The sequence below is a fragment of the Alligator sinensis genome, unplaced genomic scaffold (assembly GCF_000455745.1).
Source record: "Alligator sinensis unplaced genomic scaffold, ASM45574v1 scaffold802_1, whole genome shotgun sequence".
Lineage (NCBI taxonomy): Eukaryota > Metazoa > Chordata > Crocodylia > Alligatoridae > Alligator > Alligator sinensis.
In genome coordinates this window covers 2341636-2356483 of record NW_005841918.1, presented here as the reverse complement: position 1 = coordinate 2356483, position 14848 = coordinate 2341636, and the positions used below count along the sequence as shown (strand labels likewise).

Below are 14848 nucleotides of genomic sequence, written 5' to 3'. Positions count from 1 at the left end.
AGAGACTTGGGGGGTTTTTTAAGGGGGGGGGGGGGGATTGCTCTAAGAACACTACATTAAGGCTAGCAAGACCACTAGATATCACTGTTCATATAGCTATGAAAAGTGACAACTGTAAAATGGTGATTAATGAAACAAACAGTGTGCAAGCTTGGCAAAAAAAAAAGAGTTCCTGAAGCTAGCTGCCCTATATATACATCTATGGGACTCCTAGCAGCATACCCCAAACACTGTAACAGACTGTCTGAACCAGCTTTCTATCGAATGCACATGGTTCCAAACCATTACTAGAGTGACCAAAATTATTAGAAATTGGCTTTAAGACGTGAATAGAGAAATACTTTTTGCTTCTTTATAGGCTATTGAATGCATCCAAGATTTCTGAGGCTTTGTGTCTGTGGACTTGTAGTTTTCTGGTCCTGCATCCTATGTTGGGCACAGGGAGAGTAGGAGAAGCACATATACTGTAAGTGCTTCTCACAGTCTACATTTTACAGATGCATTAAGTTTTCCCAGAGAAGTTGGAAAGTAGTGATGCTATATATTAGTATGTGTGGGTGTGCTAATGTACATTTTGGGGATGTTCAAGTACATTATTTTCTGCCCATTGCCAGAAATCAATGCAGATGACTCAGTTCTTATGAGAGGTTAACCGTGAGCAGAGGAAAATAGCAACAGATGCACATTCAGTACTTGCTTACCTGCACCCATGACAATAAGCAATAAAAGATATTCAAGAATAAGCAGTTTTCTTTGTGTGGATGCTACCCAAAGGAAGGATACAGGTAGGCCTAGAGGCAGAGGCTTTTCTGACTCTTTGTCAGTGACAGACTGGGGCTGGGGCTGGCCTGGCACTCAGGCAGAGAAATTGAGCTCTGGCTGAGGCTAGAGTGCCACCCTGGGAGGGTGGGTGAGCAAGCCACTGCAAAGTCCCATGGGTTGCCAGCAGAATATGACCTACTGTGAGTTGCGATGTGATGTGATACAAAGGTTCATTATAGCGCTCTAACCCACACTGCTGAAGTCTGATACCACATCCATCCAGGGTTATTGTAGAATCATAGAATCATAGAAAATTAGGATTGGAAGTGACCTTAGGAGGTCATCTAGTCCAACCCCCTGCTCAAAGTAGGACCATTGCCAACTAGATCATTCCAGCAAGATCTTTGTCAAGATGGGTCTTAAAAACCCCCAAGGATGGAGATTCTACCACCTCTCTAGGTACCCTGTTGAGTTATCTTAGAGTGGTATCTGCCATTTTTACAGCACCGTATGTTCCCTGACCATCTGTTTGTTATGGCTATAGAGCCCTTTCTGCATGTGTACTACACAATAGGTGCAACTTCTTTACCTTGCCTGAATATCCATGTGGTTGCCCACCCTGGGGCAGTTCTAATTGTAGGGTTCTTATGGGACTACACGTGCTGGAACTCTAGGGTCTCTCTGATTCCAAGAAAGTGTTCATGATGTGTTGCTTTCAAACTCACTTTCTCAACCTAGACCTTAAAGCCTGAACTAGAGTGAACACTTCCTGGGGTTTTGGATCTTCCAGTCTCCCAGCATGCCAGTTCTATACCAGAAGGCCTGAAGGCCCTGGACCCAGGGCAGGCTGCATGGCCTGGACCTTCTCAAAGCCCCACATGCAGAAATCCTGTGGTCAATCTCAGTCCACATGATATTTCACTTATTAGCATTTTGCAAAGAAAATGTTTCACAGGAAAATTCTCAGACATATCTATTTGTATGTATGTGAATAAAGGCCAGAGAATGCAAGTTAATTTACACCTGATCATATGTATCTATGGATTCGAGGAAGACCTTTTATGGTATCACATGGTCTTCTTCTAAGAGAACCCACTTATAGAACAATTAAGTCTAATTTATTTCTTACAAAAGAGTACCTTTTTAAAATAAATTTGGATAAAATGGATCAGCAGGGAATTGGGAAAGTCAGAAATGCAGGAACTTTATATTTCAGGCAACAGCATAAATGCTCATTTCAAATCCTTCCAACATATTCTCTATTTTTTCCACAAAGGGCTGCTGTGCAAAAGACTAACCTTGTTTTTATACAATACTTATCAATATAAGGACTTTAGATGAGATGGCTGTTTCATAGGATCTTCAGGAAACTTAAGTAACTCATTTTACATAAATTAAACAGTATTAATTTTCAAGTTTTTTAGCTGTTAATTGCAATAGTAGAAGCTGCATAACGCTCTTTTCAACCCTAATGATCAAGGCTTGGTAGGGGCTATCCTCTCAAGGAATAGGTGCTAGGAATCATTTCAAATATAAACAATTATCTTCTTTTTGTTTTTGTCTTTACACAGCTACTGAAATCACCATAAACTAGAATTTTGGAGATCCTGAAGTAGGAAAGCATACAAGCCCTTCTAGGCAGAACTGTTCAGAACAGAAGAAACCCCAAAGCCTGTGCTTCTTTAAGACATAGTAATAATCTGCACACACAAAAACGTCAGTTTTTCCCCATTCCTCAGCAAAGATTTAAGACCAAAGCACTTTGCATTAAGATCTCATTAATAAGATTTTTACTTACTAAATTAATAATTTGCTTTCAGAATAATTCGCTTTCAAAAAGCACTACAGAGTGCCTACTTGTACCCCTCAAAGAATTATAAAAATAGTCATAACTAATGTTCATTCCTCCATTAAAGAGGATTGGAGCAAAAAAGAATGTTGGTTTATAAGGGAGACAAATTTAATTAAGTCATCTTTGTAGATAAAGAGAAAAACAGCTTAATGTTAGTCTACTTTGAAGCCACCACACCTGCCCTTGAGGGACTGCTGGCAGGAAAAATGAAAGCAGTCAATGTCTGATTTTTCAAAACTACCACTATTTTGAATTCTCCAGTGTGAATCCTAGCCTCTATAAACACAAATTTTGGCAAATGCCCACTGATTTCAGTGGTGCAGGATCATGCCCTTATCTTACCTGAACAAGGAGTGAAACCTTTCAAAAAGTAATTGTCCAAATGATACATAGGACCTGCCTAAATTCAATCATACCATTCATTCTTAATTTCTTCCCTTTTCCTTTTTTTCTTTTTGTTTACTTTTCTGAAGTTGACAACAATAAAATTGATCTAAAATTATTTTTAGAAAACAGTTTTTATATATTTCAGTATCACAATGTCATACTATATTTATATGTCCATAACAGCAGACGTATCACTAAAGTTTTAAACACTAAATCTTACAGAAATACCTAACATTTAAAAAAAATATGAAGCAAATACTATACTAAGCTAAATGCCACTAGAGGGCATTCGTTCACTGTAATACTTAGGCTGTAGCAGAAGGCATGGAAAAATACACTTCCAGTGCATTAACATAGTATGTGGGATTATGTGAGAAACAAAAAGAATCTACCACCCTAAATTATTTTCCTATAATTTAGCAAAATGCTCTTTCCAAATAATTATTTTTCCTATTATTCAAGAAATAACAACACTTAGGTGGCAGGATTCTCCAGATCAGGGAGGTAGCATATTACTCCCAATTTATACAGATGAAGATGACTATAAAGTATCAGACATAGGATAATCTATTCTTATTCTTATTCCTTACACTACTGCAACCTTCATTAACGAAGAAAAGGTAGCACACTACCCCCAACTTCTTTTACTTTCCTTCATGTTCACAAATGCTGTGGTAACTGTCATACAACTCCCCTTTAAATGAGTGTAATAATTATTTAAAGACCTTCTATGGTTTGAAATATGCTTGTTATGCTTTTTGAAGAATGTAAAATAGTCTTGAATACCAAAAAAAAGTGATTTCTTTAAACAAAACAAGAATTCTTTTTTTCCTTAAAATAAACTTGGGGGCACTTTCTAACTCGGTATCAGCATGTCGTTCTGTGAACCCACAGACCTTGATTCAAAATTCATAAGGCACAGATGCATTAAGACTCTGGGCTAATGTGAGAGCTGCATGGATCATTCAGAGCCCCATGGCTCACACACCTGCAGTCTTGGAGGTGGCTATTCTTTCTGACCAGCTGGATGCTCTGATGGAAATTTCATATCAATGTGAAGATAGGGAAAAAGTAGAAGGAAAAATATACTGGCCCCTGAATAAAAGGGTGTGTGGGAATTGGTGGATCTTTTCTCCGTGGCAAAATAAATGAAAGGCAAAGCTTAGTAGCAGCTCTTATGGAGCTACAGTAATGTGTTTACAGTTACATTAAAAGCAGGTATTACCTGTTCTAAAAGATTCTGAAGCCTCTCTATTTCACAGTCTATTACAAATTTCTTTTCTTGTCTTCGGTCCAGGTCTTCTAAAAGCCGCCTGTAGCTGGCATCATTAAAATTCTCCACACAGATGGCACTGACTTGCCAACTATTTTGTCCTGCTTTTTCCATAATAGCTTGAAGTATTGAATAACCTAAAAGAAAAGGATACAATTCACTAATAACACAATCTCTGCATTTTATGGATCATAATTGTTATTAATCAATACTAAGTCCTTTAATGCTCAGTTTAATAGTGTGCATCTACACATGCCCCCCATGGCACAGTTGTTACTATGCCGTCATTTAGTATTTGCTTTAGCAAGTACTAAATTATGGCGCACAGTTATTTTTAGCAGCTATGTTGCTGTAGCAATGCGTTATAACGAGGTAGCTCATTGCTATGGTGGCATAGCGTCGGCATCATGGTTTTTGCCTGTCGACGCTACGTCTCTGCAGAACATCTCTATGGCAATGTAGCATCACGCATAGACATAGCCATAGAAAGGGAATTGGAAGTCACAGCTTCTAGTCGTATCTGTACTAGTTACCGTGACTAGTACAACATATAAATTATCTATGCAATAATAATAATTTGTATTACTAGCACTTATATGATGCCCATCACTTTGAGTAATAAGTGGATAGATGGAAATGACTTTCATCTAGCTCATGGGGATATTGTTAACTAATTGTGGGGATGATGTTAACTAATTAATGACTGAGAAGCACTTTAAGATAACTGAATGAAAGCCATTACAGAAGTATTATCGTCATCACAATGTCCCATTTGCCATCTGCAAAGATAATTATCAGAGAGGAAAGGCAATTTCTTCTTTAAAAACTTCTGCTTTTTCATCATTTGTTCAAGGCAGCTTAAAACCCTCTAAACATTGGATGATTTCTTCTAGAAGAGTAAAGATCCAGAAAGTCATATCACAGTCAATTTGAACCAGTGTGACACTGTTTGTAGACAATGTTCTGAGATACATGCCAGCATTCATAGAAGGCATCCTAAGAAGCATAATTACAATGGGTGAGATCCAAGCAGTAGACATCTAAGTCACAAATGCTCCAGATCAACCATGTGCAGTGGGTGAAAACCTCTTGGGTTTTCATACAGCATGGTTGATCTGGAGCATTTGTGACTTAGATGTCTACTGCTTGGATCTCACCTATTGTAACCCAGGGTAACCTATATTACATGGTTAGGTATCCTACTTCTTGGATGAATGTTTCCACCACTAGACTAAAATGTGGGCAGCCCACAATCAGCCAACATTCAAGAAGGATAAGTGCTGTCATTGTTATGTGCTTCTGAATTCCAAGATGAAGTGGTGGCCACTGTATAGCCATGAGCCAGATTCCTAATCCTGAGGAAGAGCAGGAAGTCAGATACATTCCTATGCCTACCATTTCCTGGTAGTTTACTGTAGACACATCCCAGCTCAAGTCCAGTGATTTGGATTCATCTTTGGAAGCAGCAGTTTGTAATGACTGTATACGGATTCTAGGTGCCTAACCCTGATGTGAGAGAGGCCCCCATTTCACGGGTATGTGAGTGATCCCTATATATGCTATTGTTTGTAATGCATTTTGGGAATTTTCTTAAAAGATCCCATAAGGATAATGGATTTCAGCCACCCAGAATAAAATGCCAATTACATTTTAGAAACCAATGAGTTTATCAAGTCTTTGCTAAAAATCTAGGAGAATGTTTTTAATTTAGGAGGTCTGCTAAAGTTTAACAAGAATATCAAATATGTGTTTGCCTCTGTTTCACCGAGCAGAGGATTAATTCCTCATGATGTAGCACTCATAGGTCAAATCACATACCAGACATACTGCAATCTAGAAAATGTTATCTTTGGAATGCCATATAACTTCACATCTGATATACATTTTCTAGTACTTTAGATGCATTCAAATCTAATTATTCATACCCAAATGAGACCAAGTACCCATATACAGATAAATTGATATAATTTATAATAAGACATTTGTTTAAAACTTAGATGACATAATTGTGCTAATTGAGATAAAAATACCTAGCTTTATAATAAAATATATTACCATATTTTTTTCTTTGGAAGCAAGACCTTTATTTATTTCTAAAAGATTCATGATGTTTAGACTGACAACAATAATACCAGTGAAAAAGATTTAAGAATAATTTCCATTCCATGAACTTTTCTTAAAAAAAATAGTACATTGAGAAATCTAGTGACTGAATTAGACTGTAGGTTAGAATTTGAGATCATTTCCTACTCTAAAGTATTTGAAAAGTTACTGCTAAAACATTTCTGTGATGTTCATTTTTAACCTGAAATCTGTTATTTTTCCAAAGAACTATAGAGAATTCTTGTTAATTACCACATAATTATTCTGTTCTTCCTGTTGCTACATTTACTTTCCTTTTGTCTGTAATTATCTTTTCAAATCATGCCTAAATTCTTTCCCAAACATTGTATTTCTTGCTTTATTTCCTATTCATTTCCATATTTAGCTTTATATTTAGAACCACATCATGATGTTGTGGTACATGTTCCCGCTTCATTCATGGTGTAACTCTGACTTGATCTTTGATATCAACACAGTCAACATTTATTTAATTCAGTTTCTTGACACAGATTAACATTTTCTTTGATTCAGACTGAATGCATGCAGTTTGAAATAGCAGTTGACATCCTCTCACTCATATTTAGTTTGGACAACTTTATTAGGATGTTTTATGATACAGCCAGGAATTTCTCTCAGCATAAAGAATGGCAACTCTAAGTCAAGCATGCATAGTCAAGCTCTTCTTCCATCTTGTATCAATGCTTAACTTCCTGTATTTCATTAACAAATGCCTTCATTTAGGTATTTCAGAACTGTATAGCTCTTTGTCATTAGTTGGCATACATGCGTATATTTTCATGCTCATACTCCTTTCACATATAAGACTGAGGTACAGTAGGCTACATTCAGTAATGGGTCTCCATCTCAGCAAATTTTATGTGATAAATTGAGTTCAAAACCCTTCCATATGTTATCTATGACATATTCATGTACTGTATGTATCAGAAAGGTTTTTAATAATATATTACAGACTGTCACATTTGGAATTTAGATGGGATCAACTGCAGGCATTCATAGCCTCAGCTGGTATCAGGCTTGGACATATTGAATAGTGTGCCTATTTGCTTAAAAATAATTGGACAGAGCCATCAGAAAAATAAGTCAATTTAACACCTGCATGAAGTTTAAATGGCAAAAACTGAAATGACCACAGGGCAATCCCTATAAATACAAAAAAATAAACCTGGGTTCCTTATTTGGAAAAATGCAAAGACTTCAGTGGGGATTTTGCCTGAGTATGGACAGCAGGATTAGAAACTTTTTAGCTCAGAGCCTCTTTTCAAGGTCTCTAAATTCAGCTGTAACTACTTTATTTACTAAATTATGATACTATGCAAATACATGGTACAGTTTGCAGAGATAGTGTGATATGAATAAATTCAGTTCCATGTGTTGTTATATATTTTTGGTTGATCAAAAATAAAAAATTTGGTTTAAAAAAATAACAATTGCAATTCCTGACACCAAATTAGATAGATAGATAGATAGATAGATAGATAGATAGATAGTGAGGACCTAGTCAGGGAATTTCTGGTGGGACTAGACATGTTCAGATCAGCAGGTCCTGAAGGTCTCCACCCCAGAGTGCTGTGGGAATTGGCAGAAGTCATTGCGGGACCCCTGGCACAGCTTTACAAGTACTTGTGGTGCTCTGGCGAGGTGCCAGAGGAGTGAAAAAGGGACAATGTGGTCCCGATTTTCCAAAAAGGGAGGAAGGAGGACCCAGGAAACTATAGGCCCGTTAGTCTTACCTCAGTCCTGGGAAAGCTCTTTGAGAAAATTATAGGAGCACATCTGCAAGGGACCATCAGGGGAGATTATGCTCAGGGGCAATCAACACAGGTTCATTAGAGGCAGGTCCTGTCAGACCAACCTGGTTGCCTTCTACAACCAGGTCACAAAATCTTTTGACGCAGGTGTTGCGGTGGACGTAGCCTTTCTGGACTTTAGGAAGGCCTTGACACTGTCTCTCACCCCATTCTCATTAAAAAAATTAGGTGACTGTGGTGTCAATGCCTACACAGTCAGATGGGTCGCAAATTGGCTGGAGGGCCGCACCCAGAGAGTGGTAGTGGATGGGTCATTTTTGACCTGGAGGGAGATGGGCAGTGGGGTTCCCAAGGGCTCGGTCCTTGGGCCTGCACTGTTCAAAATCTTCATCAGTAACTTGGACAAAGGGGTGAAAAGCACCTTGTTCAAATTTACAGATGACACCAAGATGTGGGAAGAAGTGGGCACGGTAGAAGAGAAGGACAGGTTACAACTAGATTTGGACAGGTTACAGAGGTGGGTAGATGAGAATAGGATGGGATTTAATACTTACAAGTGCAAAGTATTGCACCTGGGGAGGAAGAACCAGCAGCATACCTACAGGCTGGGGAACTCCCTTCTCATCAGTGCAGAGGCAGAAAAGGATTTTGGAGTCAATATTGATTCCAAGATGAACATGGGGCACCAATGTGGGGACATGGTCAGGAAGGCTAACCACACCTTGTCATGCATCCACAGATGCATCACGAGTAGGTCCAAGGAGGTGATCCTCCCCCTCTATACGACACTGGTCAGGCTGCAGTTGGAGTACTGCGTCCAGTTCTGGGTGCCGCACTTGCGGAGGGATGTGAACAGCATTGAGAGGGTCCAGAGGAGGGCCACTCGCATGATCAGGGGGCAGCAGGGCAAGCCCTATGAGGAAAGGCTATGGGACCTGAATCTGTTCAGTCTTCACAAGAGAAGACTGAGAGGGGAGCTGGTGGCCATCTAAAAACTTGCCACGGGGGACCAGCAGGCAGTGGGAGAGTCCCTGTTCCCCCAAGCACTATTGGGAGTAACAAGAAATAATGGACATAAGTTGACTGAGAGTAGATTCAGGCTAGACATCAGGAGGAGCTACTTCCTAGTCAGGGAGGCTAGGAGCTGGAACCAACTTCCAAGAGAAGTGGTGCTAGCTCCTACCCTGGTGGTCTTCAAAAGGAGGCTAGACAATCACCTAGCCAGGGTCATTTGACCCCAGCATTCTTTCCTGTCCATGGCAGGGGGTCGGACTTGATGATCTGCTTAGGTCCCTTCCAATCCTACCAACTATGAAACTATGAAACTATAGATAGATAGATAGATAGATAGATACATAGATACTGAAGTAGACTTACATTATTTATTTATTTATTTATTTATTTATATGCCATTATGGAAATATATGGGAATGTCCACAGTACAGCTATTTTAGTCTTTAACTACAGATAGGTATTTTCCTTGTAAAATATTGGTTTTATCAAACACAAGCTTTGGCCTAAGGGCCTCTTCTGGCTTTAAAAAACATAGCTAACCTATGAACAGTAATTACAAGACTGGAGTGATGGAATTGACAGTAAACTTTTGTTTTTGACAAGTGTCATTCTAAATGCTACAAAAACCTCCTTTTTCTTTTCTTTATGAACTCACAAGACTCCAAGAATGCTTCCTCTGAAGCCATAAAGACAGACATGTGGCAGGCTGGCTGGTGGGCTCACTGGTAGCCTGGGTTGTTAGCTTGATCTCAAAGGGCTTGGGTTCCATTGGTGGAGGCAGTTTTTCCTTGGCCACCAGTCAGGGGAAGGCAGAAGAAAGGTGGCCCTGCCCTGACCCAGGGGTGTGGTGAAAGAGTGGATCTGAAAGGGACTAACCCCGTGGGCTTCCTTATTGGTCAGTTCTCAATCTGGGGGTGGAGACTCCAGAGGAAATAAAAGCCTGTGTGCCGAGAAAATGGGCAGCTTCAACGTGAGAAGATGAAGATGAGGGCTGAAGAAGCACTGGTAGAGCTGACCAGCAGGGGTGGAGCCATTGCCCCAGAAATGCCCTGAAGATGCCTCCAGTGAGGGAGAAGCTGTGGGCAGCTGCATCTCAGCCACCATGGGAACAGCGTGGTGATGGTTCATGGGTCAGTGCACGGAGAGTCTGAAGGGTGGATGAGACCTCGGCAGCTGCATGAAATAGTGCAGGTCCCCAACCCTGCATGGAGCAGGAGCCCAGTCCCTTCAGTGCACAGACTGGTGCACGGTGCGTGGTGAGCTGAAGGGATCTCCATGGATGCACAAGGCAGCGCAGGTCCCCAGCCCTACATGAGGCAGGAGCCCTCAGTGCACAGATCGGTACACAGGGCTGGTGAGAGTCCGGGAGCAGACGGAACCTCAGCGGCTGCACAAGGCAGCACGGGTCCTCACCCCTTCAGTGCACAGGCGGTGCACGGGGCAGAGAGCTGAGCAGAGCTGACAGGATACCTGAGTCCCCATCCCTGCATGAGGCAGGAACCCTCAGTGCACAGATCAGTGCACAGGGCTTGCAGAGCTGGAGGGACCTCTATGCCTGCATGCGGTAGTGTGAGTCCCCAACCCTGCATGAGGCAAACACCCCTGTGCTACACAGGCGGTAACTGATGGGATGCCATGGCTCACAAGGCAGCGTGGGTCCCCTTCCCTGCACAGGGCAGGTGCCCCCTTCAGCACACAGGGTGGTGCACAGGGCTGAGAGTGGGCTGACAGGTCAGGAGGCTGCATGAGGTGGTTTGAGCCTTCCCACTACAAGCGGCACAGGTTGACCACCCCAGCGAGGGAGGATGCCTTGCCCCAACCCACCATTGGACATAAGCCTAACTCTCCAAAAGCTGTGGGAGTCATGAGTTACCTGGGGGATTCCCACAGGGGAGGAGGGACCTTCCCCACTGCAGGCAATCAAGGGGAAGGCCCTAATGAGAGGGAACAATTCACCCTTGGACACAGAGCAGAATCTAGGTGCCCTGTTTGCCAAGGAGAGGTTACCTGGCTACTGGCCTGTCTTAGTCTGGTGACCTAGGAGAGGATAATGCTGTTCTTTCAGGTGATGTGATCCTTCCCTGGTTGCCCTTTTCTCTTTGGGCACTGGTGCTGTGCCATGGGTTGGGGTCTGATTATTTATGCTATTGGGATTTTGGTTGTAACCATGCATCCTTATTGTTATATTATGAGCAGGGATTTCCTGGTTTTATCAGAGAAAACGCAGATCAGATCCCTGCCGCCCTGCTCCCGTCCCCATGACCCAGTGCAGCTGGGGAGAGAGGAGCTGTGCAGGGATCTCCTAGAGGCTCCTCGCTCCATGCTGCCCCAGCGATGCTCCTCCTGCATGCGAGGCTTCACTGAGGGAAGCGGTGTGGGGCTCTGCCACTCAGAGCAGCGACAGGCACAGGAGGCGTGGGGGTGTGGGGCAAGGAGATCCTGGCGTGGCCCTGCTGCTCCCAGTCATGCTGGGTCTTGCCTGCAGGGCTACAGCAACCCCATGGTGGGGAAGCAGGGAGGGAGTTCAAGCCCACAGCCTGCCCCCCATACAGATCTGGGGGCACGGGTCACCCTTGCTCCCCGGGAGTGCGTGGTTGCTGGGAGCCAGCCCTGCCCTTGCCCGAGTTGGCAGCAGCAGTGGGGGAGCCAACTTGGTGCTCCTGCTGCAGCTGTCTTCTGTTGGGGGCAGGGATTGTAGACCTGGTTCCCTGGTCCCATAGCTCTGGAAGCTGGGGGCCCCCTCCATCAGGGCAAGGGGGCAGGGGCTGTGGGTAGGGGACAAGGGGCACGAGCAGGGATAAAGGGCTGTTGTGGGGGCAAAGAGGGGCACCAGCAGGGCTGGGGGGGGAGCTGTGGGGGGCCTTTAATTTTAATAATGGATTTTGGGGTTTTTATCAGAGAATTTGCATTTTTTTATCACGGAAAACCAGGATCCCTGATTATTAGAGGATATGAGCTGTTTTATATCTGAATCTATTGTGTTGGTTATCTTTATATACGGGTATTTCATTTGATGTAATCTTATTGTGCATTTTTAATTATTGTCCTATCACTGCCAGATATTTCAGTTATGAATTGTTAATTAACCTTTTTTTTATCATTGAGTGCCCCTTCACCTGCTGCCCAGAGGGCCCTGTCGAGGGGCAGGGACAGCAGACTAATCAGAAGGCCACAGAGGATTAGGCCTGTGCTTGAGTTAAGGGAAAGGAGCTGAGCTGACCTGCAGCTAGGCAGCCATGCTCCCACAGCATACACGAAACCATTGATATCCCTTCAACTGGAGACAGGGTACCCTCCATGTACCAACTGGGTGACAGACATAAAGAAAGCTGCTTACTACTGGTCATTCCTTAGATATAGATGCAATTAAGAATAGTAAGAGCACTGCTGCTTCAGTGCTTTGAAACCAAAATGTACGCAGAGTTGCAAAATAACAGTCTAGCATTTCCATCCAACTCTGTTTTTCATTTTACAAACAGGTGACAATGTGGAATTCTAACCAACTAATTTTTCTTTTCAGAAAGATACTCTGATCATGGATGTTATCTGAAATAATTATGAAAATGGAGAATTATTACATTGTTCTCTCACTGAAAAAAATGAAGTTGAACATACATTCATATCTGTTCACAGATTAAAGTAGGCATCTTGGAAATAAAAGTGTGATTTTTTAAGGCATCCTCTTCCTTTTTTTTCTCCCTGATCTAAATTGTCTGGAGTGTTTCCATTGTGAGTAGCCATATGCAGGTGTTAAGAGAGAATAAGATCAATTTCCTGAAAAGGAAGTTTAGAGCCATCCAAAGTTAAGGGCTCTATGCATATACCACCGAGGCAGGAAATCATTTTTGCCATTTAAAGCTGTGGCACAGTTAAAGATTATAGGCACACATGCAAGCTGCTGTTTGCTGCTCTGTAGCAACTGCTCATATGCATGATCTTACCTTCTGTGGTAGCTCACCCATCTTTCATTAAGGAGTAAAATCTAATGCACATTTAACATGGGGAATCGCACGCACATGACCAGTTACCCCAGAGCAACTGACACTGCTAACCCCTGCCTTTATTTATCTCATAATGCAGTTGTTCAAAGAATACCAAACTGTAGTTACATGATTCTGGAAGTGGGGTAGAGACCTACAGCTGATTAAACCATTGTATATTGCCAGTCCCAAGCATTTAAAAAAACAGAAGCTGAGTTTTGTTTTGTTTTTTAAGTTATTAGAGGGACTTCAAAATGTTGGGTTTCTTTGAACAATTCGTGTTGCCATGTTGCCTTCTGTTGTTATTGTCAGGCTTCACATTTATCAAGATCTTCTTTACAACCACAAGAGACAGTAGCTACCTTTTTAGATGAAAGCTGAGATGCTCATGTTGGGGGATTTAAGCACTGCATCAAATATTTGAAGAGCTGGCAGTCCAGTATCTTCTGTATACCTCCATGTTTTTTTCCCTTACCAGAATAAAGGAATGCTTGCATGACATTCCCTGTGGACTCTGCAACAGCAGGAAAGGTAACCAGAGATGGAGGGGGGCTGTGGTGCTCCGGGGGAATTTTCTGTATGGCTGGTGTTGTTTAACTGATGAATCATAGAATTGAATAGATGTAGAGTCAGCTGTCTGGAGTTATAGGTCACTGCCTGAGACCATGTACAATGGTGAGTTTTTAGAACTCAAGACTGTCCCCCCATAAGTGGGAACATGCTATTTCTGGTTCCTCAAAGCCTTTTGAGGTGTCTCAAAATGCATGAGGAGCATGTTAATCCATTTGCTGTGCTGCACATTTGCAGCACAGTGGCAAAATTGGACACTGGGAAATCTCGGTATCTAAAGAAAAGTGCCCCCCAAAAGTGGCGTGGCACACATGGCAGCAGTGTGCGCCACCTGAAACTGCAGCCTAGCTGGCTTGGATTGCTGCTGCTGCAGCCCCACGAGGCCCCCAGGAACCCAGGGAAGGCGGCTGGGGACAGCCCAGGTGTTGACCTCAGCCTCCCCTACCCCATCCAGGGTAATTTGTAGTATGCCAGAGCACACATTCAGGGGCCTGTCCAAGGGAAAGTAGTAGCAGCACCAATATGTGCCACTGCTATTTGTCCCCACGGGAAAGCACATTCCCACTACTGGGGACATGCTCTAAGTGTTGCTTATGCAGATGGAAACACCTTCAGACAATTGGTTGGCTGAGGCTGGGAGAACTACTCTTCTCCAGATTTTCTGCAGAGGGCTGGGGTTTGAAGACTGTAAAATTTTCTAAACATAGAAAGAAGAAATGGAAATGTTAACATGAGACTTTAAAAACCCTGAGACTTGGTGACTCAGAAAGACTTTCAGAGAAATAGTGGATATGAAAAGGATACTCTTATACTGAAGGACGGAGGAGATTCTGCAAGGCCAGCTAAGGTCATAACTAGCTGGGGGGGAGAGGGAGAGAAAGCACAAAGTTGAGTTGTGGGGAAAGAACTCCAGTTGCACAGCAGGACCCTGAGCTAAGCTTAAAGATGGTCTAGAATGATAAAGAAACTGAGGTGGGGAAATACACAACAAGCTTATCTATTTATCTAGATTCCCCACAACCTGCCAAAGAGCTAAACTATGAACTTGCTGGGCCAATAGAGCTTCTGTGAAAACATGTGCTTAAGTTACTGGAGGGTCAGTTACTGGAGGGTCAGTCACAATATTCAGGGGGAGGAA

At 42.5% G+C, this 14848-nt stretch overlaps 1 protein-coding gene across 3 annotated transcripts in view; it reads right to left on the bottom strand.

Annotated features, from left to right (window-relative positions):
* The window catches only part of GRIA4 (glutamate ionotropic receptor AMPA type subunit 4), a 383074-nt gene that overhangs the window by 139939 nt on the left and 228287 nt on the right, over positions 1-14848 (bottom strand). For all 3 annotated transcript variants that reach the window (XM_006018946.3, XM_006018945.3, XM_006018947.2), the window contains exon 4: positions 4227-4411. In XM_006018946.3, the coding sequence (XP_006019008.1) occupies positions 4227-4411 (185 nt within the window). The remainder of the gene's footprint in view (positions 1-4226; positions 4412-14848) is intronic.